General features: G+C 57.0%; 1 protein-coding gene across 1 annotated transcript in view; it reads left to right on the top strand.

Annotated features, from left to right (window-relative positions):
* The first annotated feature begins 12,004 nt into the window (after positions 1-12,004).
* Positions 12,005-13,066, top strand: part of DGKZ (diacylglycerol kinase zeta) — a 31,483-nt gene continuing 30,421 nt past the window's right edge. Inside the window, exon 1 of the mRNA XM_037166073.2 lies at positions 12,005-12,180. Coding sequence (XP_037021968.2) covers positions 12,005-12,180 — 176 coding nt within the window. The remainder of the gene's footprint in view (positions 12,181-13,066) is intronic.

Below are 13,066 nucleotides of genomic sequence, written 5' to 3' on the forward strand. Positions count from 1 at the left end.
ATGCTTGCACGTAAAGCTCTCAGCACAAGGTCAGTGTTGCAGCAAACACGCAAATGCCATTAGCTATTATTTTTGAGCACAGAGACAATGGGCTGGAGAGGTTCTCTGGAGCAAGCTGCAGCTGGGGGAGGCTGCAGAAGGTGGTCAGGCTGCTCAGGGGAGGGGCCTTCATTCGTCCCTGGGATTCTTGGGAAGAGGGCGGTGCAGTAGCTAAAAAAAAAATAACGCAGTTAGCATCTGGTCCTAAATGGGGGAGGTGTGAAGACAGAGGGGGGCAGCTTCGCTTTTAAAAGGACTGAGTGGGGAGAGCTCAGCAGGAAAGAGCTGAACAAAACACCAACCTGGAAACCCAGCAGCTAGGCAGCTGGCGAGGGAACGTCAAACTCAGCCAGCACTGCCATCACTCACGGTGTAGGAGGCTATCTTGGGCCTGGCTGATTGAAAATTAGCAATCCCCAGGGCAATTCCAAGGGCAACAACTGGAAGGCAGGACACTACAGTGCCCTGCCCCACCTTCTTTAGAACTTGGCTTTAGGAAGAAGCTTTCCCCATGGCCAAGAAGGTTCATGCAATTCCTCTTATCCCATTCATCCGCAATGAATGGGATTGCTGGGGTGTGGGGGAGGAGGGAGGTGAGAGGCAGAGCTGAAGCAGGCCCCCTCCTGCCCTTTGGGAGCTTCAGATGAGGGAAACAGGCAAATTCAAGGCTGCTACTGTATAGCAGCCAGCACAGGGAAGTGGAAAAGGGCATGAGTTCTGGGCCAGAAGACCTGGCTTTAAATCCTGGCTCCACCACTCACTGCCTGAGCCACCTTGAGCAAATAAATCACTTGAATGACATCCCAGTGTTCTCATCTGTAACATGGAGGAAGAGATAACATCTACCACCATACTGGGGGTGAGAATCAAATGATATGTTAGCTATTGCTAGAGTATGAGGGGGCTGCCCAGAGAGAGGCCCAGGAAATAAATCGTCAGCGGCTGAAGGAGGGAGGCAGCATCTGTAGTAGAGCATCAGGGAGGGGTTCACGGGAGATGTGGCCCCTGAGATGGGCCTCGATGATAGACAGAATTCCCGTGGGCGGAACAGAGAGGGGCACGGACTCCAGGCAGCGGCGCGGAGTGGGGCAGCCACCGCAGAGGAACTGAGAGCAGGAGGAGCCTGGAACAGCGCACCTGTCCCTGCGTGCAGCCCATTCTCTGCCCCTGCCAGTCTGGTCCCTCCCACCTTCCTGGGTTCACGGTCAATGGGGAAAGAGAAGACACAGTCTAGGCCAGACCAGAGGGCAGTGAGGGCTGGGAGGAAGGAGACAGCCTTCCCAATACAACCAGCCATTCAGGGGGGCCTCCTGGAAGAGAAGTAGGTGTCTGAGCAGAGCCTCAGAATATGAAGTACATTGGTAGAAGGAGATGGAGATATCAGGTGGAGCAGATAGCCTGGACAATGCCACACAGGCCTGATGACAGTTCCCAGAAGAAGGAGCACAGAGGAGTGAAGGAAATGGGTGGAAGCAGAGATCTGTGGGGAGATCAGCCGTGGGGAGATCAAGGCCTTGAATGCAGGACTGAAGGACAGGCAAGGGGGAGCCATTGAGTACTGCAGGGGGAGAGCAGATGCCACAGTCAAAGGTCAGCTTCAGAAAGAGGAGTCTGGGGCCCTGAGGAGGAGACCTTAGTCTGAGAAGTCAACCAGAACCCCAGCGTGGTTCAGGTGTAAGGTTCAGGTGATGAACATGCCAAGGACAAGAGGAGGAACCATGGGGTTTGGAGGTGCAAGAAAAGCAGGGAGTCCAAGACAGACTCTCCTCAGCTTCTTGCGTGCCCCAGGAGGTTGATTCAACCGTCTGAGAGAGACCCCGGCCCAGAAGCCTCAGCAGGGCAGGAGGAGGAGGCAGCCAGGCCTTGAGAAGGTATGGGGCTCCAGGGTCTGGTCGCTCACCACCCCACCCCCACTCCCACCCCACCGAACTCTAGGCCTAAAGACGGTATTACAGGCGATCGGGTCCATCTCCAAGTGCAAGGCATCCCTGAGCAGGCTCCCCCTTCCTTTGCCCCTTCCCCACATCGAACTGGGCCTCTGAATTCCGATGGCGCAGACGGGGTTAAAGCCCTCTCCTGTCACCACCCCCGCGCCCCTCCACCTGCGGGCCGCCGGGACGGCCGAGGCCGGAAAGCGCGGGACGAGGGTGGGGGGTGGGGGGTGGGCATCACAGAGGCTGAGCGACGGGCGGGAGGCGATTGGCAGCTGCCGAGCAGCAGAAAACCAGGGGCGGCGGGGGGCGGGGGGGCTCTGGCGGGCGCCCTCACCCCCAGCCTCGCGCCCGGGGCGGTGTTCGTACCCACCGCGGGCTGGGCCGGGCTCGCTCCTTCCCTGCCCGGAGCCGGGCGGGCTGGGCGGGGCAGCGCCCTCCCCGCCCCCGGACCCCGCGGGCCTGCGGGTGTCTCTAAGGTGACACTCCGGTGCCTGGCAGAGGCGGCCGCTGCAGGAGCGATCTCGTCGCCCGGCTCCCGCTGAGCTCCGGCTCCCGCTCCCGCTCCGGCTCCAGCCGTCCGGGGGGCGCCCCAGAGCGCACCGCGCGGCACCCCGACACCCACCGAGGACCCCCGCTCCGGGCGCGGGAGGACCCCCGCCGCCTTTCCCAGGCCCAGCGCCGAGCATCTCGCTGCTCGCGTTGTCGTCGGAGCCCCGGCGTCGGGAGGGACGCGAGGGACCCGCGCTCCCCTCCCTCCTCGTTCGCTTCCCTGGGCCCAGAAGAAAGGGAGACGAACTTTAGCGGGGACCCCGAACGGCCGCAGGAGCCGCGGGGAGCGGGCAGCCGCAGGATGGCCGAGGGCCCGGGCGGCGGAGGGCCCGGCGGGGACGGGGCTGGCGGCGGCCGGGCGGCGGAGGAGGAGGTGGTGCGGCGACGCTGCCGGCGGGGGGAGGAAGCCGAGGTCTCGCAGCTGTGGCCCGAGGGACCCCGGGGCGCGGCCTCCGGGGCACCGGTGGAGGAGCGGTTCCGCCAGATGCACCTGCAAAAGCAAGTGTCTTACAGGTAAGAGGGGGCAGGGGAGCGCGGCGCCCAGGACCCCCCCTCCCCGTTTCAGTCGGCGTTCGCCTGACGCCTAGGGCTGAGAAATTACCACGGAGGGGGGCTCTGCCCTCCGTGTGCAGAGGCCGAGAGGGGGCTTCTGGGACCCCTGCTCTGCATGAACCGTGCAAGCCCCATTCACTGAATACGGAATTAGTGGTGCCAGCTTCGTGCCAGGCGCTCTACCTGGCAGTGACACCAACCACGACATGAGCATTACAAACGGTCGTCTGCTGGGGCGAGCTGGGGCGGCTCCCTGGCCCTCCTTCTGGGAGAAAGAGGGGCCCCCGATTCATTCAACAGGCCTCACTGGAGCTTTCCTGGGGGCCGACCCTGGGCTAGGTGCTGGCTTTGGGAGTGACTGAGTCGCTCCCTGCCTCCGGCTAAGACCCTGCTGCCTAGATATGGAAAAGGAACACCCCTGGGCGTCTGGGCCCCAGCAGCCCCTCACTGGCATCCAACGTGGCAGACTGAACCTCGAGCCCCCAACCCTAGGACATCATCTTAATTAAATGGTCTTCTGCCTGTGAAAGATTCCCTGGTCCTGCCACCTCTGCCTGAGGGGTTCCCTAGAGAAATCAGCCAGGATGGGCCCAGAAATCACTTTTATGACCTGGGAGGGGTTGAGGGAGGGCCGTCCCTCACACGAGTGTAGGTAAGTTTGTTCCATAGACAGGGCGTCTGTGGAAGCAGCCCTTACCTCGCCCTCCTCTCTCGGACCCCAACCTCAGCTTGGACTTGCTGCCCCAGTAAAGCTCCTGGCCCAGAGTGACCTCCTCTGGAGGGTCCAGCAGGGACAAGGAGACATCTGCAGTCCTTGACGCCATCAGCCTGGTTAGAGAGGATAGTTCTCCTGTTTACAACCACAAGGACTCGGGGAGTGTCCGAGGCTGCCTGCTTCTCCCCGGGACTTCTGGGAAGGTGTTTCATAAAACCAGCCCAGCCCTGAGGCTCCAAGGGCCTTTATGTTCTTAATGGCTCTGAAGTCATCAGGCCTCCATTACTTGGGGGAAGATGGGGAGGAAGGGGAGGGCGCTTCCCCATCACAAAGCAAGATGCTCAGAATAAATGGGAAATAGGATAGGTTTCCGTGGGCCCTGCCATCACTTTGGGGCGTACCTAAGGAATCAGAGGTTGCACTGAGCTCCTTTACTAAGTTCTCCCAGAGCACCGCGCAGGGAGGGGGGCATGATCTGTCCCTAGCCTTCTGGCTGCAGATAGAAGAGCCTCTGACAGTCCCCTGGGGGAGGAGAGAGTGCACAGGTGACTGACTGATGGGAGGTGGAGCAAAGAATGTAGACTCCTGGAGGAAATATTAGCCTGGGAATCAGGAGACCTGGCTTGAATTCTCATTTCTGCCAGGGACATACCGTGTGTGCTCAAGCTAGACAATATCTCTCTGGACCTCAGGTCTTCACCTGTAACATACAGGGGGACCTCAGTTTTTTTTTTTTCCTTGGCTGTGGGTCAGGGACAAACAGTATCTAAAGCTGGAAAGGAGGCCAGAGTGGGGTAAAGCCTTAAAGGATGAGGAGCAAATAAATAAATAAATAAATAAAAAGCCATGAGGGAAGAGGCTACACACACACACACACACACACACACACACACACACACACACGGAAGCAGCTGCAAGAACTGGGACTATCCCAGGCTGGTCCCTGAATGGAGGTCCCTCCACGGCCCAAATTGGAGCCTCTAGCCACTAAGGACAGAGGGTGACCAAGCTGTGGCTCGTGTCTGGCTGCGAAGGCATCCAGAGACCTGAGAATCGCCTGCGTGAGGCCTGCAGAAGATAGCACCAGGACGGGCTCCGGCCAGCACCGGGGCCAATCAGGAGAGGCTCCTCCTCACACCAGGGTTAGGCCAGGAGCCCAGGAGCCCAGGCTTAGGACCAGAGCCGGACAAGGCAGCAAGGCAAGGAGAGAGACCCCCGGGGCGGGGGCAGAAGAAACTCTGTGAAGGAGGCAGCAGCCCTGGGCCCTCCAAAACCTTTCCAGACCCAGGGAACAAGCTGTGCTATCTGGCCGAGCCCTCCCTGCCGCCTGCAGGCTGCAGCTCTGAGTGGGCTGATGACCACTGCAAGCTCTCCTTGCTCAGGCAGCCTCGGGCTGGCAAGAGCTCAGGCCCGAGGTGGCCCTCTTCACATCCTCCGCTTGCCACAGTTCCAAGCAGCTCTGCCTCTCAGCTGAACCTCCCACCCCGCTGTGAGTTGCTAAGAAAAGCAGCTGAAAGCCCTTCACAGAGAGAAAAGGGACTGAAATGCGGGGGCAAAAAAATCTGAGGGCGAGGGTTGGACGCAGAAGCAGGATGGAGGCCTGGCTGCCTCTGACATAGGTGAGAACGAGCTTGTCAGCAGGACAGTAGAAGCTTTTAGGAATGTGGGGAGTTTCTGGAAAATAAGTTCCCTTCACCCCCAAGCCTGACAGCTGCTTTATGTGAGTGCAGAGATGGCAGGTTGGTGCCAGTAGGAACTCTTGCAGCGGGAGGGGAACAAGGGTGGACATTCTCCATCTGCGTCTGGGTGTGAGGAAAGGTATGTCCCACACACTCGAAGAAGCTCTCAAGTATCAAGGTCGGGCTCAAGAGACCACTGGAGAGTGGTGTCCAGCCTGGAAAAAGCCAGAGGGGCTCAAGGGACACGGGGTTTGGCCCGAAAGGCCCAGTCAGGATGCAGCGCTCGGGTCTCTGGAGCTCGGCCCAGCGGTTCCCTAACCGGATCACCTGGGGGATGTCTTTTCAAATAATTTCTGAAGCCCCATCCCTGCAGATCCCGATATAGGTGGTCCAGGGCTGGGCCTGGGCATCTCAACTTTAACGACCTCTCCTGGGTAATTCTGATAATCAGGCAGATTTGGAAACCACCGGTTTCCCCTGTGAAGAAGCCAAACCCCTGGGGTCTGGGGTGTGGCTGGCAGGGGGCCTCCCTGTGCTGGATGTGGCCCTGGCCCCAGCAGGGCCTTGAAGGAAAACCAGCACCTCTGTCTGGAGTTCTAGGCCTGGGCCCCACACACTGTATGGCACGGAAGTTCGAGGCACAGTCCCTTCCCTTGACAAAAGTAGGTTCGTCACGGGGCCAGACAATAAGTAGTCTAGGCTTGCAGGTGACACACCCTCTGTCACTCTGCTCTGCCACTGTAGCACAGACGCAGCTAGGGACGACATGTAAACGAAGGAGCATGGCGGGGTTCCAGCAAAACTTTATTTATAGACACTGAACTTTAAATTTCATATCATTGCCACTGTCACAAATATTATTCTTTTGCTTTTTTTCCAACCATTTGAAATTGTAAAACCATTTTTAGCTCACATCCCTACAAAAACAGGCAGCAGACCGCACATGGCCACGAGGCAGAGTTTGCCGACCCCTGAGCCAGTAGATGGGGCGCGATAAGCCCAGGGGAAAGACAGCTGACATTGGCATTGGGAATCCACCTGGGCAGTGGGCAAATGGCACCTGCATTCTACCGAGAGAGGCAGTGCAGTCAGTACACGGGCTTGCAGGCTTCAGGGTCAGAGAGACCTGGGTTCAAATTCCAGCCCTGCCCCTTCCTAGCTGGATAAGCCACTTTCACCCCTGACCCTGTTTCCTCAAATGGAAAACGGGGACACTAATACCCACACAAAAGGGTGGCTGGGGAGATCAGCAAGATAAGTGATGCAAAATTCCTGACTCATAGCCCAGCTCAGACTCAAGTTAGAAGATCTTTTGCACCCCAGCCCCATGGTGGACCTCCTTGTGGGTCTGGGTCCAGCAAGGCCCCTGAAGGAGTTTGGCCCTGAGCGATGGGTGATGGTGAGACCTGGGGGTGGCAGAGCTCAATGGAGGCTCACGGCAGGGACTGAGCCTGTGTGCATGCCTCTGCCTGCCGTCCTCCCTGTCCCCTCCACCCCCACAGAGGAGCTGGGGGGAAGCAGCTGAGGGAGACACCTGGCAGGGGAGAGTGCCCCCTGCTGCAGGCACTTGGCAGCGGGCACGCAACTCCTCCAGGGAGGGGCACCTGATCCAACTCTCCCTGCTGCTATTTACCAGGAGCTAAAAATAACCCAAGAGTGACAGGGAGATGGGGCCGATTTGTAATTTAAATAGCAACAGGATAAAGCAAGGAGCTGCAAGAGATCACATTCTGTCCTGAATTAAAAATGCAAAAACCGGGGGCAGAGAGCTGAGATGGAGAGGAGGAGGGGGGCCCCAAGGCCAGAGGAAGCCGGAAGCTGGGGGTCTATCTATTTTCCTTTCTTTGGGAAGGGCGGGGCCCAGGCTCCGCCTGGAACTCCTTCCCCGCAGGGACCCGAGGTTCTTGCTGACAAGTGAGTCAAAGGCCACACAGGGCAGTGCCCGGAAGTGGGGCCAGCCTCGTCCTGAAGGAAGCAGCGAGGGATTAGGATCCCAGGGAGAGGATGTTATCCCGGCCTATTTTGACACAGGGCGCTTGGGACTGGCCCCCCACCCCCAGCATCCCATGCTCCCCACCACCCACAGGAGAGCAGGCACAAACCATGTGGGCATTTCGAGGGCGGCTGGGAGGACTAACGGCATTTGAACAGGTTTTTGGGTGTGCTGCTGAGAACAGGGCCCTGGGCCAGGCACCAGGGAGCCTGGCTTGGAGCTTTGCTTTTGCCTCGGTGCAGTTTCAGAGCAGAGCATTCAGAGAAGCCACTCAGGAGTCCAGGTCCCAAGGACATGGGTTAGCACAGTCTGGGGAAGACCTCTCTTCAAAAACACCCAAAGGGGTGGGTAGAGGGAAGGCACTGGAACTAAATACGGCTTCTGCTGGGCTCCACTGTGCCTGACCTACGGATGCTCTGGAGCTACAGATGTTTGGGGAAGAAAAACTAAGCAGCGTGCATAGAGTAGGTGGGGATTTGAGGGCCCTTGGGCAGCCTGTTACAAGTGAGAAACTGAGCCTCAGAGAAGTCAAGCAATTTGCCAAGGTCACACAGCCACTAGCCAGTACAGCCAGGATCCAAACTCAGGTGGGTTTCACTCCACAACCCTTTTTACTTTTAAAAATCTGGAGTCTCAAGGATCTTTTCTTCTGGCTCTGTACTAAGTGCACATACTCTTGGGAGGGGTACTAAGACAGGGGGCGCAGCAGCTGACAGGTGGTTCTGCTTGCTTCGGGGTTCAGGAACTGCACCGGGGCAGGGTTTGGAGGGTGGGCAGCGGGGGCTTGGCGCTACAGACCAGCACGGGGTCAGACGGAGGCTCTTTGGGGCACACCCGGCTGACCCAGAGTAAGGGGGTAGCCCCTCAGACTCCTCACCTCCAACCAGGGGACCTGAGAAGTGCCAAAGGACAGTTTCCAGGAGAGATTGCTGTGATTGAAGGTCCACTTCTGACTGCCGAGCTCTCGCAGCTCTCTTGCCCCAGCGGGAGAGGGTCTCAAGCCCCTCCTCCTCCAGATTTCCTCCTTGCTCTTGACTTTAATGAGGCTATGCAGAAGGAGCCTAATCAAATTTCCTTCAGTCTCTAGCTAGTGGCACCTGCAGTCCAACTCAGGGACCTCTGTCTCCTGTGTTGGGCGGGGGGGGGGGGGGGGGGGGGGGTGCCAGAGGCCCAGCACCTGGGCAGGGCTGGCAATCAGCTGGGGCTCTTGGGTTGCTTCCAAGGGCTTCAGCAGGTACCAGGATCACAGGCTTAGCTTCTGGGAAGGGACTTAGGCTCAAAAACTCCCCCATGTCTCCCCCTCTCGCAGCCACTCATGTCAATAGGAAGCCAGTTGCCCTCCTCTGCTCAGCTTGTCAGGCACCTATGTTCAGCTTGTTTCAACTTCCATAGGAAGTTACTAAGCATACACTTGCCCCCAGTGCAGAGCTGGGAGCGACACAGAATCAGAATTCGGGAATCATGTAAGGAGATAAGATTAATGTGCACAAAAGGTCGCCTGACACAAGGTGCCAAGAATGAACGTGAGTGTCAGGGATGAATCAGCGGGTGGGACTGCTGGCTCTGGAGCACATCTGACTCTTAGTGAGTATTTATAAAATACTGTCACGCAGACAAATGAGTGAAAACCTAGAAATCAAGGAAGCTGATTCAAATAAAACTGCCAGAGCTAGACGAGACCTTTAAAATCGTCTGGTTCATCGTCCAGCCCCGAGATGTTCAGTGACCTGCCCAGGCACAAGGGAAGGGCTGGAGGTCGAACCAATGGGCCCTGGTCTGGGCCTCTCTTCACCGTCCCACTTTTGCTCCTTGGGCTGGGGTTTTGAAGGATGGAGGTTTTGGCTGGTCAGACGTTAGGAGCCGGCAGGACGAGGAAGCAGCAGAGGCAGAATGCCATCGCAGGGGCGAGGGCGCATGTTAAAGGAACTGTGAAAAAAGAGGGAAGAAATGATAACCGAGCACCTACTGTGACGTGGGCACCAGCCTGGTGTGAGTGAAAGAAAATATCTTTCCGCAGGGAAAGCCTGGACAAAGAGGCAAAAAAGGAAGGAACCAGAACATAAGGAGCAGTGAAGGTCAGGCCAAGGAGGCCAGCTTGGCTGGTTTTGAGAGCAGAGGCTGTCCAGATCGTGGTGTGAGTGTTTGGTGCCCTGGTACATTTCTTTTCCCCAGCTCCCACTTCATCATCCAGGCCGCAGAAAGTAGAACACCTCACCCTCTGGGGCCTCAGCAAAGCCCAGAATAATTTTCTCACCTAGATTCTTCTTCCTGTGTGTATCTGGGTGGATTCTGAGGGGTCCCCAGCTCCCCAGTGCTGGCACATGTTATCCTAGGAACTGCCAAGGGCATCTTCCCCAGCCCTGTGCACCTGTCCCTTCTAGCCTTGCCCTTGCCCCAACCCGGGAAGTACCGACAGCTTCCAGGAGGACAAGCCCAAGAGGACCCTGGTCCCGCAGTAGTTGGGAGGACCACTCTGCCGCGCAGAGCCTCCAGCCGCCCACTTCCCCTCCAGGAGCCGCATTTCCTGCTCTCTGCTGCTTGCTCCAGAGCTGCCAGAAGCTGCAGCTGGAAAACAAACCCAGCCCCATTTCCTCTGTTTAACTGCTCGAGCTACTTGCAGAATCCCTGGGAGAGGGCATAGGCCCCTGCAACAGTCTTCTAGAATAGTCCTCAGCCTGGCTGGCAGAGTTTCTGATGGGCCACAGCATACAGGTCCCGCCCCGAGGGATTCAGAGATAGATGATGGGCTGGAAGGGAAGGCTGCAGGAAAAGCGGGTGCTGAGCCTCAAAGGCATCATTTGGCCATGTCCCCAACCCTAGAGGGGCAACTGAATGTCTTACTGAAGGGCACAGATTCTTATTTCTACCAGTTATCAATTGGGTGACCTTGGAAAAACGAGCTTAACAGTCTGTACCTCAGTGTCCCCAGATGTAAAAGGAAAATACAGGATCTGTCTCTTAGAGCCCTTTATAAAGACCCAGAAGTTTCTGGTGCAGAAGTGTCCAAGAAATATAGCTATTGTTCTATCATTCCTGAGGACTAATTATTCATGGCATAGCCTAATTTGAATAAACATATATTTGCTGAGAACTATTACATCCCAGTCACGAGGGACACAAGGCGATTACAGCGCCAGACGGAGGTTTCCGAGGGGTGGGATGGCGTCTCGTGCCCACCCACGCTGCACGTGCCACAGCACAAACGTTTGTTCAACTGAACTGACGCCATGTCTGTCCTCCAGAAATCCACAGCCTTCCTGGGGTGGCAAACACATACAGATCTACCAAAAAAACACCCCTAATTATAGAGCGGTGTGATTCAAGAGTGCTGGAAGAAGGTACGACTTCCAACCCAGAAACAACCCTAATAACAAAGGGTAGGTGTGTGCCTTACCATGTATTTATTAAACCTTCCGATGGCCCCGGAGTCCAGCACAGTGAGGCCTCTTTGCAAACACATCAAGTCCATTCCTTCCCCAGGACCTCGAATTCTGTGCTCCTGGGCGGTTACGTCATTTGCTCTTGATTCACTCAGGTCTGTTCTCAAGGTCACCTCCTCAGAGACACTTTCCCAGTCCCCCTAGCGAAGTGGCACCACCCCCATGCCCTCGTTCTCCTCCACCTTCGTTTTGGCCTCATTTGTTCTCTATAGCACATCCCATTACCCGGCATTATTTTATATATTATTCGTTTCCTAGATGTCTTCCACTAGAACCTAAGCTCTGTTAGTTACAGCCCTGCTTCTGTGCTCACTGTCAAGTAGTCTAACACGGTGTGTGGTGCGTAGAAGGCACTCCATGAATAGTTATAGAATGAATTCACTTTATAAACCCTTTCACCTCTTATTTAAACCTCATCAAATACCATGAGTTCAGTTATTACTCTCGCCCGCCTTCCATTTTACAGATGTGAAAACTGAGGCTTCAGAAAAGCTCGCTGACACATGTATTCACAGGTTTATCTGTTTACTTCCTACCTTATTCCAGGAAGGTTTAAGGTGGACTCAGAAAGGTCCTGAGCTGACCTGACCCAGGTCGCACAGCTGGTAAGTGGCAGAAACATGATGTGCCCACACCTTCCAGCTCCATTCTGGTTCCTCTTTCTGCTCTGCCCCTGTCCCGTGTGCCTGGCCCCTGTTGGATGCTGTGCTACTCACAGAGGTGTGAAGGAGAGGGCTGTGTGTGTGCTGAGCACACCCGATAGTTGTGATGAAGCAGGAGACCTCAGCAGGACTAAGAGGTGAAAATCCAAGAGGTGAGGTGGAGAGGAAGGCCAGCCTGAGGCTGAGGTTCAAATTCCAGCCTGGGCAGGTCTGGAGGCTGCCTAGCAGCCTCCGATTCTTGGGGCTGTCTCCTGGCTGCCGGGCTGGGCTTGTCCTCACCTGCCTCTTGCTTTCCCGCGTGGCTCCTCTTCCAGCTGGCTTCCTACCCCAGCCAACGGAAGGCGCCTGCGAGGTCCCTGGTCCTCTGCTGGGGCAGTCAGCTGGCCTCTCGCAGGGCCCCCGGTCAGGAAGTGCCAAAAGAGGAAGAGAGTCGCCGGCAGGATGAGCGTACTGGGGGCTGGCCACAGTACCCCGGGAGGCTGCGATGAGGCCACAGCTCTGGGCCCCGCGGAGGCGCTGGGGACAGAAGAAGGGGAAAGGCCGGGGGCACTGAGGCAGATGTGGCGCTACCGCTCCTGGGATGTGCCACAGATCCCAGCCGAGACCCCCCAGACACAGTAGGTACTCAGGGTGGCCCCGGGGAATGGGCACCTCCAGGCCTCTATGAGTCTTTTATCTGGGATGGGGCCTGTGGCAGAAGTGGGGTTACTACCCCACCCATCGTCCGGAAGCGCTGCAGACGTTCAGGAAAAGCAAGGGGATTCTCAGCAGGATGAAGGGAACTCTGATGTCTGAATTGCTGGGGGCAGTGTGGTGGAGGGCTAAGTTCTCAGGAGGCTAAGTGTTGAAGGCACTCACAGCAGGGGGGTCTGGGAAGAGAAGTCCCCATGGGAATAAGGCAGTCGTTGCTATAAGGTGTTGTGCACACTCAGCGGGGTCTTCAGCTGTTTCTGGTCTTCACCCTCAGAAATGAGTGTCAGAACCAGTGAAAAAGTTTTCCAAAGGGGTGCATGAACCCCAGGAGAACAGCATGAGGCTCACTTGGGGATTTCACTGTCCTCTTGTCATCCTGGCACCTGAGGCTAGCTGGAGGGCTGGTATCCCACCTCCCTGTCCAGACCTCCAGGCCCACAGGAAACTTTAAGGAAGCTGGAAGAAGGTTCGAAGCTTCTGGGTGCTGGCTATTTTTCAAAACCGCAGGCTTTCCCCTAGGTCACTGCTCCCAGCATTGTCTATATGTGGCTGCCTAAGGCTGGAAAATGGGCAGCCGGTCCCCCAGAGGAAAGTGTAGAAGTGAAGGTGACACAGGATGTGGCTTTGCCGACAGGAGCATGAACAGAAACAGCGGGCATCTGCTGTGGGCATCAGGGTGGCAGGGTTTGGGAGGAGGAAGACTACACTCTCCAGCTTCCTGGCCTCCCTTTGGCAGCCCTGCTGAGGCTACCGGAGCTGTCCTAGTGGCTGGCTCTCCAGCACTCATGCTGCGGCACCCCAGGCGACTGC

This window comes from Artibeus jamaicensis, unplaced genomic scaffold, assembly GCF_021234435.1.
Source record: "Artibeus jamaicensis isolate MK-2021 breed Jamaican fruit bat unplaced genomic scaffold, CSHL_Jam_final contig_797, whole genome shotgun sequence".
In the NCBI taxonomy this organism is placed as follows: Eukaryota; Metazoa; Chordata; class Mammalia; order Chiroptera; family Phyllostomidae; genus Artibeus; species Artibeus jamaicensis.